At 46.6% G+C, this 16234-nt stretch overlaps 1 protein-coding gene and 1 pseudogene across 2 annotated transcripts; both read right to left on the bottom strand.

Moving 5' to 3' along the window:
- Positions 1-955: 955 nt before the first annotated feature.
- RecQ5 (RecQ5 helicase) lies at positions 956-4242 on the bottom strand. The gene has a single exon (XM_089252398.1). The coding sequence runs from the start codon at positions 3969-3971 to the stop codon at positions 1248-1250; it is 2724 nt and encodes a 907-aa protein (XP_089108524.1). The 5' UTR covers positions 3972-4242; the 3' UTR covers positions 956-1247.
- A 6952-nt stretch (positions 4243-11194) lies between these two features.
- On the bottom strand, positions 11195-12650 carry LOC149067886 (ubiquitin-conjugating enzyme E2 Z pseudogene; annotated as a pseudogene). Its single transcript, XR_016195295.1, has one exon. The product of XR_016195295.1 is annotated as a ubiquitin-conjugating enzyme E2 Z pseudogene (transcript).
- Between the last annotated feature and the right edge of the window lie 3584 nt (positions 12651-16234).

The following is a 16234-nucleotide window of genomic DNA, read 5'->3' as shown; positions in this document are numbered from 1 at the left end:
TGTCATATTTCCCAGTAGCTTGCAGCCAATATCACTATGAAAAGAAGCAGAGTCGAGTCATATTTCACTGTAGCTCGCAGCCAAGATGGCCGCAAAATAAAGTGGAGTGATGTCATGGGTCAAAGTAGCAGCCAAGATGGCCATGGAATGATGTTATTGGTCACAGCAGCATGCAGCCGAAGTGGCTATAAAATGAAGCAGAGAGATGGTGTCGTGTGTCAAAGTAGCAGTGAAGGCGGCCATGAAATAAAGCAGAGCTGCGTCATTTGTCAAAGTAGCAGCCAAGATGACCATAAAAAGAAGCAGAGTTTAGTGATATTTCACAGTAGCACACAGCCAAGATGGCCACAAAATAAAGTGAAGTCATGGGTCGAAGTAACATCCAAGATGGCCATGGGAAAAAAATGGAATGATGTTATTGGTCACAGCATGCAGCCAAGGTGGCTATAAAATGAAGCAGAGAGATGGTGTCATGGGTCAAAGTAATAGTGAAGGCGGCCATGAAATAAAGTGGAGTGCTAAGTGGTATCATGGGTCAAAGCAGCAGCCAAAGATGATTATCGGACTAGTGTTTTACAAATCAAATCTGTTGGCCACGATTAAAAAGCACAGGGCTTAGTGGTGGTGTGGGTAAAAAGAAAATAGGGATAGTCATTAAAGTGATGGTTTGTAAGTCAAAGCAGGAGCATTGATTGGGACAAGGTGGCGATCAACCAATCAGCAGGTGGTTGACAGAATCATCTGTAAAAGTAGTGGACGTGGTTGACCAAAGGTCGAAAATCAGGAAGACCAAGCGAATAATGAACAAATTAGTTTGAAAGTCAAATTGTTGAGGCAGAAAAAAATGTGAGTATTCACAGAACATTTCAAATGCCATTAATGATTGTATTCATCATGTGACAGTTTGGATTTGGTGCATTTGTAATAGAGAGAGATAATAACGTTCCTCGATGGATATTAATATCAAAGAATGAACAATAATTTTTAATAGTTATACTACAGACATGAAGCATCGATTAACAACAAAGACAAAAAGTCGCACAGAAATATTACCCAGGGAGCAAAGGATACAGTTTTTCTTGATTATTTTCAATTAATTACATCCAAGACGGGAATGGCGGTAACAAACGAATATGATTCTGTAGTTTTTGATGATGTCATCGAGAAATTTTTTCCCCTCATAAAAAAATAACGATTCTAGAGGACGCACGGACACAAACACACGTAACGATCACAATTTCATTTTTTTAGTCGGATAAGTTATCGCTCGGTGGATACTGTTGGAAGAGTTTCTCGACTTCGAGCCTCGCGGCCCTATCGTTCACAGCATTTGCCTCGACGAGGCGATGCGAAATGCTTCGACACACGATTTTGAACAAGTCCTTGCTTATCTTTTTCGCCTTGTATTGCGGGTTTAAGTGTCTGCGGACGAGATCCGCTGCCTTCTTGAGATTATCGTTCTGTATCTGCGATATCGTCTTGACAGTATCGCCTCTCTTCTGTTTCTCGGGACTGTTGCCACTGCTGTTCTTGACCCTGACGGTTATCTCGGACGACGTTTTCTTTTGTTTCTTGTTCGGGCTGTGTGAACTGCTCCTGGATATAGAGTGTCTCTTGGACGAACCGGAAGCGTGGGAGGTGGCCGCCTCATGCTTGTCATCGGACATTTCTATTGATTTCGGAGACGCCAGGTCCAATGCCTGTTCCGGGGATTGCGACGACGGACAGCCGACGCTCTCGAAGAAGTATTTTATCATTGGCTTGCTAGCAACCGATTTTGACGTATCAGACGTTGGTACTATCTTTCTCGGACTCAGATTGTCAGAATAGTCTGAGATGCTACTGTTTGAGTCGTTCAAGTCTATGAAACTGCGCTGACTGCCTTCTGAAGACGGCGACGATCTCTTCTTTCGTTTCGACAAGCTGCTCAAATCTGAGTGATGACTATTGAAATTGTTAGTGTCATTTTTAGGGTAGGCATTGTTCGTCAGTCGGGAGTTCTTGGTCGCTGTTGCCGAGCTATTGGAAACAGATTTTGACGAATATTTGGTGATTATGGGATGGACTTCAAGTTGTCGTGTTGCCTCTTCGAGGGACTTGTACAGAGCTACAAAGTCCTTGCGGTAAGCAAGTATGTTGCCTTTCGTTTTGAATGATTCCAACTCGTATTCCGCGGAACACCTCTGGATGTCTTTGGAGGTCATCCTCGGACACGAGGGGGTCTGTTGGCACGTAGTCAGGTTGCTGGTCACTTCGCTGACCAGCTTGTCATAGTATTTCTCCCGGGCTTCCAGTGACAGGCCCTGAATCTTCTTCAGCGTTGGATCAAGTACTTTAAGACTAGTTTGTTTGGATTTGTCCGGCTGTTCTCGGTTCCCCCTGCGTTTCTCAAACTCCTTGCTGATGAATTCTGTGAGCGCCCGGCCGGCTTTTTGATTCTGAGTTTCGCCGTCTTCATCATTCTCCATTTGGTACGATTCCAAGTCCTCCTTCTCACCCCTGCGGCCACCGCCATACAGGTCCTCGAAATCCTCTGCGCTCATCTTCGTTGAGTTCTTCAGCCTCTCTATCTTGCTGCCGAGTTTCATGCTCCTGAACAGCTGTAACTTGTGCTCAATGGTCTTCGGGCTGGTACACACATCGCAGGACTTTTTGCAGTCGGGGATGTCGTCACCGAATTCTCTTGCCATTAAGTAGTGCCTGCAGTTCATCTCCTCGCAGTACTTTATCACAGTGTCAAAGCTATTCACAGCAGCAGTGGCCTTTATCTTCGCTGCTTTCTTCATGGCCGATCTCTCGTCTTTCTTCAAGAGAAACGTTATCGCGTCCCGGTCCTTCTGAGAGTAGTAAATCCTACAGAAAGCCGGGTCATCATCTCGGCCGGCACGTCCCGATTCCTGATAGTAACCCGCAAGTGACTGGGAGACGCACCAGTGGATCACGAACCTCACTGATGGTTTATCGATACCCATCCCGAAGCTCACAGTAGCAGCTATGACTGTTGTCCGGCCCTCCATCCAGTTGGTTTGCACTTCCTGTCTCACGTTCGGCCTGAGCCCGGCATGGTAGGCCTGACACTTGAGCCCTAGCTTGGATATCTTCGAGGCGATCTCCTCACAAGCATCCCGGGTACGGCAGTAGATTATGCCGCAGCCCCTGTCACTTGGCGGCGTCATCTCCCAGTGCTCGCCGAGGGAACGGTACGAGAACTCCAACAGGTCTTCATAAGGGTTGTCTATTAGTTCCTTGAAGACCACATCGTAAAACAGATTCGGACGGAAGCACGAAGTCTTGAAGATGGCGATCGGCTGCATGAACTTCAGCTGGAGGACTATATCATCCATGAGCTTTGTGGAGGCTGTGGCAGTCAGGGCGACCCACGGTACCAGCGGGTACTTCTCCCTGATCTCACCGAGCTTGAGATAGTCGGGCCGGAAGTTATGCCCCCACTGGGACACGCAGTGCGCCTCGTCGACGACCACCCGGGCCACGTTGTCGTTCGTGTACAGGTGGTTCATGAGGAAATTGAAGCCGGAGGTCGAGGCGAGCTCGGGGGTGATGTACAGGAGCTTCACCCTGGGCGACTGGCTCATCAGGTCGGCCTTGACGCGCTCCCTCTCGGACGAGGTCATCTTGGAGTTGATGGTCTCGGTGCATATGCCGATGCTCCTCATCTGCTCCATCTGGTTGGTCATGAGGGCGATGAGCGGCGACACGACGATGGTCACCCCGGGCCTCTCGCTGACCAGGGAGGGCAGCTGGTAGCACAGGGACTTCCCGGCGCCCGTCGGCATGGACACGAAGACGTCCTGGGAGCTGTTGGCGACCGCCTCGACGGCCCTCTTCTGGACGAGGCTCTTGTAGCTGCCGTATCCGAAGACGTCTTTGAGCGTCTTGTAGAGTCTCTTCTCGATCTCCTTGACGACGCATCCGGGCACCTCGCCGTCGCCACCCGGCGTCGCGCCTGCCATGGACGTTGCTGCTGTCCAATTACACTCGATTATCACCCTTTCAACGACAGTCCGATTACAAACAGCAGACGACACACGCTGGCGATGTCTGTTGGCGAGGGAGGGAAAAAAAAAAGTCTAAATCATCATAAATTTCCGAATAAGTGATTTTCAAAGAAAAATGCCCTCAGAAATTTTTTCGCATCGTCAAACGTTTGGGACACAAATTGCTCCCTCTTAATTCATCAACAACAACAAATACACACTAAATCGGCCATTACATTTCAACAACCACGGTGACGTGTTGCCAGATCGAACAAACGATGCTAGCCTCAGACAATATTTCAAACGATACTGATCATATACACTCGAGCATAACATTCTGATGAGGAACGAAATTGACGTGACGTCATCGCAATTTAAATACATTTAGCTGACCATATTTTATCGTATCAACAGCGGGAGATCATATTCTTTTGATATTGTGACCATATCTGCACGAGAAAAATACGGTTAGTCAGTATCGTGAGTGCGCGAAATCTTCGTACTGAAGCTCGGCTAAAAATGCTTGCCTACAAATTTACATGTTTACTATAGAAAATCAACCAGATCTCGTTTTTGTGGAAGGGGGCGGCTTTTTTTCTTGAGGCATAACCGGGTGGGCCCCTGCGTTGAAAGACGGCACTGCGGTTGGATCATGTCTAGCCCAAGGCCATCTTGAGAGCATCGTGGGCCCCGTCTTAACGTATGGGGCCCGGGGGCCTCAAGCGAAGAAGGAGCCTCACAAAATGCGATCTAGTTGAAATTTTCGAGAATTTACCAGGTAGGGCCTCGCAAAAATCACTTGGTCCAGGGACCCATGATGGTCTTGAGACGGCCCTGGGCCCCGGGATAAGTGATTTTAGGGAGGGATTCCCCCCAGTCCAGAAATGCCTACCTACCAGTTTACATGCTTCGTCTAGAAAATTTTAGCCTAATCTAATTTTTATGAGGGCTCCTCTGAACTTGAAGCTCCAGGCCGGACCTCGTTACCGGAAACTAGTCAACCTTCCTTGAGTGAGAAGCACCGGGCGAAGTTATTTTTCTGAGGTTCTACCTGAAAAATTCCAACTAGTTCTCATTTTTGTGAGGTGCCCGCCAGGTGAGTTCAGGCGTTAAGACAGCACTGAGGAAGCCATCTGGGCAAGGTTGAAAGGGGTCCCAGTCCTGGATGGCCGCCAAAGAATTTTTTAGTTTCAGAATGTGGGGCCAGTGAATCTGGTACAACACTTTTCTCCTTTAGATGATATGAGATCAAACCCCCTACGGTCTCAACTATGGGAAGACAGAGGGGTCTGGTGAGGGTCTTTCGAAGAATTCGAAAAACGGGATCAGATCCTTTTAGTGGTATTGCACCCTAAGTTGGGGATGAGTAATCAAAAGTCTGAAACATTCCCCCCCACCCCCCTCTCGACATTTGCTTCAAGGAACTCTTAAGAGGGTCTGTATGACTAGAGTTACCACTGTTGTTGGAACTCAGGGCCTGGTTTCCACAAGGGAGATTTAGTGTATCTGTTTAAAGGGGGGCGGGCCCATATATGCACTAACCAAACGTCTTCAAACCCAGTTACATGTCTACCTGGTAACTGGTATTGTTACCAGGTAGCCTTCCCCCAAATTCTTACTTTTGCCCAGGGATTATCCAGTGCTGTCTGAACGTATATAGGGTCCACCCACGCACGCCCCAAATCTAGAGGGGGGAGGGAGTATTTCTTAGGTAGAGAAAAAGGCAGCAGAAAAATCACTTGGCCCGCTGGGGAGGAGGGCTATAACAAAGATGGTCCTGGAACTATCGATGGTAACGGTGCCCCCCCCCCCAGGGGTCATTCAAGTATTACGTCAGCATCGATGGGGGTTTCGGATTTTCTGACTCTTGATGACGGGGGGGGGGTGGGTTGGAAGGTTGCTTACGTCATCAACCACCCCTTTCCGAAGATATGAAATATTCTAAGCTGCTGACGGGGATGGGGAGGGGGTCAAAAATGGCTGAAAATATGCTTACGTAATACTTAAATGGCCCCTTTATCAAAAAAAACTGCTTGATTCATATTTTAGAGCAGGGGCGTCGGAAGTGTTTCAGACTGTAGGTGTTCGGCTTGAAATTTATGATTTTGATTTCTGAATAAAATTTTGAGGTGCTTAACACACACCCGGCGCAATACAAATACAAGGCCACGATAGGCAAAATGCCAAAAGAGGTGGCTGAGAAAAAGGTGCCCACAACAAATACGGATGTCACATATTTCTGAAATACACCAACACCCAATTAAAAATGCTATTATAAAAACTAAAGACTATATACAGGGTGGGCAAAAAGTCCGTAAAAACTCTAAAAATTCCTAAAAACCGGAAATATAGCCGAAATAACAAAAAGGTTTGTAGGGTTGGAATCGCAAGGTCACGGGAATTTTTTTTAAGACGGGGGAAGGGGGGAATTAAAAACAGCCGATAGGTGGCGCTGATGTACACAAGTCAAAGAAAAGATACGCAAATAACGAACAGAATGCCCCCAAATCGTTTATTACAGCAGTGTGTGTTGCACGTTACCACCACCACCACAGCGGATAACACATTGCAGGCGAGTCATAAGGGTTCGTTCAAGTATCACGTCAGCATCGATGGTAGGGATGGGGTTTCCGATTTCCTGACAGGGGGGGAGGGAGGGGGTTTGGATGATGTTTACGTCATCCACTACCCTTTATGAAGATATGAAATATTCTTAATGGCATCTTATTCGGTGCATCAAAAACGGAAAAAAAAACCCATTTCGATAGTTATTGTACACCTGAACTAACATTCTCCCTATTAATAAGTCCCCTACAGAGCCACTTCAGTGATCTCTAAATGTTTCACGGATCCTTCAAGTGCTCTGGAAATGTGTTTGGGCCACTTAAGTGCTCTGGAAATGTGTTTGGGCCACTTAAGTGCTCTAAAATTGTGCCACAATGTCACTTAAGATATCTCTAAATGTGTCACGGATCGTTTAAACGTTCTAGGCCTCGTTACTTAATACTTAAGTGATCTTTGAATGTGCCATGGGGCTACTTCAGTGATCTGAAAATGTGCCACGGACCTACTACAGTGATCTGAAAATGTGCCACGGGCCACTTAAATGCTCTGGAATTGTGCCACGGGTCATTTAAGCGATTGGTAAATGTGCCGCTTAGTTCATTTTTTACAAAATTAGGTTGGGGGGGGGGCGCAAGCCACATCAGATAATCTTCAGGGCCACATTTGGTCCGCGGGTCAAGGGTTTACCACATATGGCTTAAAGGGTGGGTCACAATGAATTTCTTAAAGAGAAATTTTGAGTTCTTACCCTTCAAATAGCGTTGAAATTGACAGAAATCGACTACAATAACATATAAAGAGGTATTTTCTTCGAAATTTTAGTTGTTTTTTTTCCGTCAGGGGGGTTGTGCACGAGCCCCATTCCCACGTGCGTTTCTGATCCCACCAGTATGCGTTAGAAGGTAGGGGGCAGCGCTGACGAAATTTTGCTGACAAGGTGGGGGGGGGAAGGGAGATCAAAAATGGATAAAAATTTGCTGACGTAATACTTGAACGGCCCCTAAATCAGCAAGGGCAGAGTGCAGCAGGTCCACATACACGGTTTACAACGGTGGATTAGGAACGCAAGTTCTTATAACCGTCCCGTCTCAGACCAGACACGACCCAGCCTCTGTCCCTCCCGGGATGTAAGGACGATCGAACCCGCTGGGGAAAGTTCTTATAACCGTCACATTTGCATATTTCCGGGTGGACATAATTTCAGAAAACCTTGTGGTCCCGAGACTCCGGCGATTCAGTCATCAAACATAAAACAAATTGGGTGCCAATCTCAATTTTTTTTAGTCGCCATGGCGATCCTGCGTAGAGTATCGTGGGCCCCCGGGCCAAGTGGCTTTTTTGGAGGCCCTACCTGGTAAATCCTAGAAAATGTCAACCGGATCTCATTTTTGTGAGGCCCCTCTTCTCTTGAAGCCCCCGGGCCGTGTCCGGGTGGGCCCATGCGTTAAGACGGCACTACCTCTTGGCTAGGTTTTTACCCTTTTAACGATAAAACAAAATGAGCCTCTCGGAGATGAAATATGAAGCTCTTGGCAATGAAAATTAACGCTTTGGGTAGGCATTAAGGGGCCATTCAAGTATTACGTCATCATCGATGGGGGGAAGGGGCGGTTTCCGGTTTGCTGACTTTTGGGGAGGAGAGGGGGGGGTTTGGATAATGCTTACGTCATCAACCACCCTTTATGAAAATATGAAATATTCTTAATGGCATCCTACTTACTCGGTACACCAAAAACGAGAAAAACCTTTCGATAGTTTGTGGGCACCTGAAGTAACATTCCCCCCTCCCTACTGATAAGCAGGGCCGTCTTAAAAGCATCATGGGCCCCCCCGGGCCAAGTGATTTTTTTGGAGGCCCTACAGGGCAATTAAGACGGCACTGCTGATAAGGGGTCATTCAAGTATTACGTCATCATCGATGGGGGGGGGGTTCCGATTTACATTCAGAGGGGCAGAGCCGATGACGAAATTTTGCTGACAAGAGGGGGGGGGGTGTCAGAGTTTTGCTGACAAGGGGTCAAAAATGGCTAAAAATTTGCTTACCTAATACATGAACGGCCCCTAACCCATGGCTTGACAAATCCCAAGTTGCCAACTAAAAAAAATTTATATATTGGCGCCTAATTATATTCCACGCGGAATTACTATCTTGGGCGAAAAAAAAATCCTTCACCCCTAGAATATGACTGGCACCTTGATTTTTTTTTTCTCTCGATTTGTCAAGACATGAATTAACCCGTGGTCAAACCGAGGGATACCCAGACCACATCGGCTCACTGTAATCACAGACCGAGAACTGGCATTAACCTGTTACATTCTTTGAGGGTTTTCTACAAAGTTGTGCATCATCGTAATGAAGCTTCACCAAGTCGTTATTTCTTGTCCAACAAATCATCGCAAACAACTAGGACCCCTCCCCCTAGGCTGGGATCTTTCCACAGGACCCAAGCCAGATTTTTTATGGGCCCTTCTAGATAACTTATAGCATGAAGAAAACAAAAAATGATGGCAACTGTCCCGGGCCCTAGGGCTGTGCAACCCTGTCAACCCCACCCTTGTGAGGGCCCATGCAAACAAAAAAATGAACCTCTTCGCTACGTTTTTTTTTCTTCTAGCCGCAATGCATCGGGGTCAAAACAAAGTCTCTTAGCAAAGGCTTGACCGTCGCATTCTCTTGGGTACAAAATGTGGTGGCCACCACTTTTAAGAATCAAATCAGAGAAAAAAAAACGCTGTTTCAGCGTAGGGCGATCTCATCAGTTATAGTTTTTGTGAAACTATCGCCCCTGAACTCGAGCATACCCATAGGATCGTATGTTATACTCATAGCTTCTATCGCCTTTTCCCTCTCCAGACAATTTCATCACCCACCAGAAGGCGATATTGCACACTTTGGCAAATACTGAGTTATAAGAACCAAAATGGGTTAACCAAATACGATCCTATATTTATAGCGAGCAGTGGCTACTGGTATGAGCCCCCCTTGGACCTGCCACAGGCGAGGTCCTCTGTTATAACCATATTGCTTGGCACCTTTTTTGTCTTGGCAAATTTTCCGGTGCCATGCAGCAGTCATTACAGTCAGGCACGGATCTGGGAGGGGGAGAGCGCGATGCTGGACGATCACCCCACCCAACAGTCAAATAATACGAAAGAAATTTCTTTTGCCTTGTAAAATATGGGATGATCCAATGCACCTATACCATATATCGCTTCGCTGACACATCACCCTGTGTGTGGATCTGCCTGCATCCATTCGAATTTGAAGATGTCTGCCTCCACTTCATTCACAGCTGAAGATGCCTGTCTTCCCCCCCCCCTTTTACAGCTGTAGATGTCTGCCTTTGCTCCATTCAAATCTGAAGGAATCCGCATTTGCTCTCACTTCATTCGCAGTTGATGCCCCCTTTTCATTCCCAACTTAAGATACGTGTCTCCACTCCATTCACAGCTGAAGAGACGCCAGTCTTCACTCCATTTGAATCTTGGCTTCATTCGCAGCTGAAGGTGTATCTGCTTTCGCTTGGGTATGGATCCAGATGTGGGGGGGGGGGGAGCTATAATTTCTGTCACCCCTCTCAAGAATCGAATAATATGAAACTTTATATTTCTCGTAAAGCAGTGCTTCTTAACCTTTTTTGCCCGTGGCCCACTTTGAACCATATTTTTTTTCTCGTGGCTCTCCTGTCTTTACCCAGAAGTTTCGACCCTCACCTAGGAGCAAGATCCTTTATAAGTATTGAATTGATTTTTTTCAGTGATTTTATACTGAGCGAAAATTTTGCAAATAAGACTGGCCTCCAGACAACTGGCTTAAAATTTATTGAGCTCCCCGATAGTCCGAGATCTATTCAGGGCTGTCTCAACATCATGGGCATCCTAGTCATTAATATAAACGCTTTATTTACACCTTAATTTTTCTTCTCAGCTCTCTGCAGCCCTCTAAACCACTTGTCATGGGACCTTTCTCAATTTTCTTCCGTGGCCCCCTTGAAGTATCCCAGTACCACTAGGGGGCCACATGACCCCCGGTTGAGAACCACTGTCGTAAAGTATGGGATGATTCAATAAACTTACCTAATTTGCTCCTCTCAACACATCGTTCTGGATCCTAATGGAAGAATGCGTCAAAAATTGTGTGGGAAGCAATAAGCCAAACATGCTGATTTTGCGTCAAAAATACCTGGTATGGTTATAATAGAAGAGTATAGGCAGGCGCACCATAAAACTCTCAATCATTGTTGTTGTTTTTTGGTGACTTGATCAAACAAGGGGCCCTAAAATTCCCAATAAACGGGAAAACCTTTTCGCAACCAAGTTTACAACAATGACAAAAACAGTGATATGTCGCCAACCCAATCCCCCTTCGTGTTCCTATCGTCCCGCTGGTAACCTTAGCAATAGCACCAAATTAAAAAGAAAATTGCCAAGCAGTGGTATAGCGTACACTGCGAATTTACCAGAGCTGAATAACAAAAATATTTCGATAAGGTATATTTGACAAACATGCTCCTGCGTCACAGGGTTCCAGTAGCGAAGTAACCAGGGGAAAAAAACGCATGGTGAGTAATCAGTTAAAAGATTAACAACTTAACTCGAAACTAAATATCAACACCGAAAATAAAAACGTCAGCTGTAACTTGGAATACATATATTTTTTTTGCTTAAAAATTGACCGAACAGGGTTTTATCAACATATAATTTTGTTCGAACATGCGGGAAGAGAAACACAAAAGAAGTGGTAAATATTAACAATTGCAGTTCACAAGACTCGAAACACTGCTTGAGTAAGAAAACCAGGGGGGAAAACACATCAATGGGAATGTACAACAACCACCGTCATTATTATCACAGACTTTCAATCCACGTCCATTTCCTCTGACTCGCTTCCGCCACTGTCTTCGGCGCCATCTTCTTCATCTTCATCGTCATCATCGTCCATTATCTCCCACAGCTGCAAGACATCCTCTTCCTTGGACACCTCCTTGCTCATGACACCGGGAACAGTCTCTTCCTCACCAATGCTCTTCAGCCAAGGGTAGGCCTTGACGAGCTGCGGGTACTCAAAGTACCGCTCATTGGTGGACACTGCAGACCGCTGCTGACTAGAATCCCCCGAGGCGGATGCCACCGCCTGCTGCTGCTGATGATTACGACTAGGACCCGGCGACGAATCAAGAGACTCCTTCAAGCTCTTCAACCTGTTCTTCAGCGTCGAGAAGCTGAACTCCCCCCTGTTCTCGTGGTAAGGGTCGTTCATTTTCTTGCCGTTCAGCTTGTGGTTCTGCTCGCAGGATGCCAAGTAACCCTCGTAGTACTGCGGGAATATGTCCCTCATGAGTGTGTGGAACGGGTCTGGGATGTTGCGGCTGTCGCTCGTGGACCTCTCCAGCATGTCGCAAACTGCCACCCTAATCGTCTCGTGCCTTATCACCCTGTTGTACTTCTCGCTGGACTCCTCGTGCATGTCCACGGAGACGCCCGGCTCGTTGTAGTAGGGCTTGTCGCCCAGCAGGGACTGTATGGACAGCAGCATGCTGGACAGGCACTGGGCGGCCGTCCAGTGCGGGCCCGTCCAAGTGCCCAGGATGCTGAGGCAGACCTTGCCGCTGCTGTAGAGGTTCGGGTTGAACCTGACCCTGTTCTGGCCGGTGGTCATCAGGGTCACCTTGGGGGGCTTTATCGGGTAGTCCGGGGGGCACCTGACCACGAAGTAGAAGAAGCCGCCCTCGTAGGGGGTCCTGGACGGGCCCACGATCATCGAGTGGATGACGGTCATGTCCGACTCGTCCGGAAGGATGAATATGCCCGGCGGTGGGTCTTTGTAGAAAGACTTGATGTCCTTCATGATGCGCTGGATGCACAAGTTGGAGGCTTTGCCGCCGCTGGTGGGAGGAGACGGGATCCACTCGGCGGCGGTGATCAATCCCAACGATGGATCCATCACAGGAGGGACGTCTCCGTTGTTGGGCATCGGGACGTCGGAACGTCGATGGTGAGGGACGTCGAAACTGAAACTATCAAAACGGAACAACAACAAACACGTGCCATGGCCACTGAGAAGACACTTCGCTGCCCTCACTCATTGCGCATGCGCCTACACGGGAAGGAAAATTCTCTTTCGTAATCGATGTTCTCGTGCGCAGTTTGTGGAATAAACATCTCAAATGTATCCGAATAATTGTGCGATTCGCTCTTGTTTTATTTTATTGAATCCGTTGGGCATCATGAAGGCTCATAATGATTAAAATGACATTAGAAGCATGATTTTATTTTTCGAATTTATTTCTGAGCATGATGCCAGATCCATTTTCGTAATGTTTATTCATATATGTCACAGACTAAAGCCGCGCAAGCTCTGCAAACCATATTTCCTGGAGGAAAACATCTTATTTTGCATGTAGAAATGTCCTCTCCACTTGTCTATACAAGATTCTTTGAGAGACTGGTTATTCGTGGAGATGAAAATTACAAAGAAGAAAGTTCATCACTGCCCCCACGGGGACTCGAATCCCGGTCTCTCGCGTGCCGGACGGATGCTCTAACTATCCCGGGAGGGACAGAGCCTGGATCGTGACCGGTCTGTCGGACGAATGCTCTACCATCTAAGCCATAGTTTCCCAACCTTTTTCGTCCCATCGCCACCCTTCTTCAGAAATTTTTTTCGTCCCATCGCCCCCCAACGCAATCTAACCCATAGGGTCCTATGTTATACTCGTAGCTTCTACCGCCCCCCCTGGAACATTCCATCGCCCACGTTGGGAATCACTGATCTAAGCTATGGAAGCAGATATGATATTTCAACCTTGGAGCGTATATATATGTTGAAAGGCACCGTCATGGCCCCCACATCCTGGAGCGGGGCCCCAAGGATGAGACTTTTGGCGGACCCCCAGACCAGACTTTTCATGGGGCCCCTTTATAGTGCATTTATGGCGTGAAAAAACAAAAAAATGATTAAAATCGTCCCGGGCCCCAGGGCTGGAGCCCTGTCAGCCTCCCCCTTGTGGGGGGCCATGGGCACCGTACATGGACGGCGTCAACAATCAACTAATAGCTCGTGAATGATATACGCCAACCAGATGGCCACATGCATACAGAGAGACCGGGGTCATGGGCGGAGATACGGGGGGAGGGGACATTGCCCTCCCAGCGTCAACGGTGGAGTCGACTGATCTAATGTATAAATGTATATATGAATTGAAATCATAATCATCGTGCCCCCCCCCCCAAACTTCCAAATCTATCTCCGCCTATGACCGGGGTTCGAGTCCCCGTGGGGGCAGTGATGAATTTCCTTCCTTGTAATCTTCATCTCCACAAACAACCGGTCTTTCGATGAATCTTATTTTGGCCTCCCAGCAAATTATCAATGAGGCTTTGGGGCCGTTTTAAGTATTACGTAAGCAAATTTTTAGAAATTTTTGGCCTCCTTCCTCCTCGTCAGCAAAATTTCGTCATCACTGCCCCCTACCACCTAACGCATAATGGTGGGATCAGAAACGTACTCGGGAGGAAGGCATAGGGGGCTCGTGCGCATGCCCCCCCCCCCCAGACGAAAAAAATTAAAATTTCGAAAGAAAATACCTTTATATGATATTATAATCGATTTCTGTTAATTTCAATGCTATTTAAAGTGTTAGAACTCAAAATTTCTCTATAAAAAAATTCATTGTGACCCACCCTTTAAGCCGGTAAACCCTTGACCCGCGGACCAAATGTTGCCCTGAAGGTTACCTGATGTGGCTTGCTCCCTCAAACCTTATTTTGCAAAAAAATAACTAAGCGGCACATTTACAAATCGCTTAACTGACCCGTGGCACAATTCCAGATCACTGGAGTAGGCCTCAAAGATCACATTCAAAGATCACCTAAGTAACCCGCGACACACTTAAACGATCCGTGGCACATTTAGAGATCCCTTGAGTGACATGTGTCACAGTTTTACAGTACTTAAGCGGTTCCCAATGCAGCTCTACATCACTCAGGTTACCCGCGGAACATTCCCAGATGATTTAAGTGATCCGTGGCGTAATTACGGATCACTTGAGTGATGCGTGACACAGTTCCAGAGCACTTAAGCGGCCCGGAAACATTTCCAGAGCACTTGAAGGATCCGTGAAACATTTAAAGATCATTAAAGTAGCTCTGTATAGGACCTATCAATAGGTAGAAGTTCAGGTACCCAATAACTATCGAAATGGTTTTTTTCCCGTTTTTGCTGCACCGAATAAGATGCCATTAAGAATACTTCATACCTTCATAAAGGGCAGTCGATGACGTATAAGCATCATCCAAACCCACCCCCCCCCCGCCCCCTGTCAGCAAATCGGAAACCCCCAGGATGTTCGACTGTCCTTTGATTTACTTTGCCATGACAAGGTCAAAGATATTCAATTATTCTAAAAGTCCTGATACATGTCGCATAGTTTATTTTATAAGCCCCATGCTATTTTGAATTTGTGCTGTATCATGTTTTTGCATGTTTTGGATAATACGCATCTGTAACATTTATGTCTTGTGATATTCGTAATATCAAGTTTGATTATACATTAGCAAATTAGCATGGTATATAGGTTGTGCATGTTATTAGAAATGTGATCTGGGTGGTATTGCAGTTGTATTAACGTATATGTATCATGTTCTGTATAATATATATGTTTAGCGGTGTATTAACAAGTCCTTTCCTATATTGAATCAGTGTTGCATCACGTATTCTTAAGTTTTAAAATGTACCCATTTATATTTTGTTATATCCATGACATGATGCCTGATTTTATACTATTTACAAATGTATATGGTATATTTAAGTTGTGCGCGTCACTACAGATGCGTTCTGGACGGAATTGTATTTGTATTTTTTGTATGTACTATTATTATCCAATGTGAACGTTGATGTTTCCAGATTCCCTCTGACACGCTGTCTATGTGTTTATATGCTTGTATATATACTCATAATAACTTGTATAACTGTTTTTCGTTTGCCCCATTCGTGGCCTGCAGGCGATGTGCGTCTGTGCACCTGCCCATGTCCCCCCCCCCCATATCTTTGTACAGTATTTAATGTCATTTTTTGTACGGTGAATGGTGAATTGTGGGTGCGGAATTGCGGAAGGAGTCCATGCTGTTGGTTGGCTTGGGGCTGTCCGGCCTGCTGCGGGTGGTTTGCAGGACCGTCATTTCAACTTTTGCCGGGGGGGGGGTGGCAAAGAGCATGTACTAAAGGTACGCATATATATATATATGTATACTATTTGTAGTGTATTTTCAAAGCCAGCCCCTGCGCGCGCCCCCCCTAAATGACGGGCCTGGTGGTTTGCCGGTCTTGGATGTCGGATTTCCCACAATGGCCCACGTCTCCGGAGACGAACCAGCTTATATCCCCTAGGGGGACAGAGCGGGGGCCATGGTTGGTCTGGAGGCCCTGTTTCTGGAGGGTGAGGGGGGGCCTGATGCACCAATATGCGTTAAGAACAGGGGTGACTTGAGAAGATATTTGTACTTGTGCGGAACCTATTTTTGGTGTCCCCTGCCCACGTTTTTTTTTTTTGTTTTTTTTTTGCTAACAAAGCTTCTCGCTTTTTAAACTCGAATTTCGCACTCCTCTTAGAGCAGTGCCCAAAAGCGGATCCAGACGGTGAGCAATCGCCCCTCCCAAGAGCCGAATAATATGG

The sequence above is a fragment of the Pholcus phalangioides genome, unplaced genomic scaffold (genome assembly GCF_987345545.1).
Source record: "Pholcus phalangioides strain wild (caught in Gottingen) unplaced genomic scaffold, Ppha-v1.0 ptg000028l_1, whole genome shotgun sequence".
Taxonomy (NCBI): domain Eukaryota; kingdom Metazoa; phylum Arthropoda; class Arachnida; order Araneae; family Pholcidae; genus Pholcus; species Pholcus phalangioides.
This window is presented reverse-complemented; position numbering and strand designations above follow the sequence as displayed.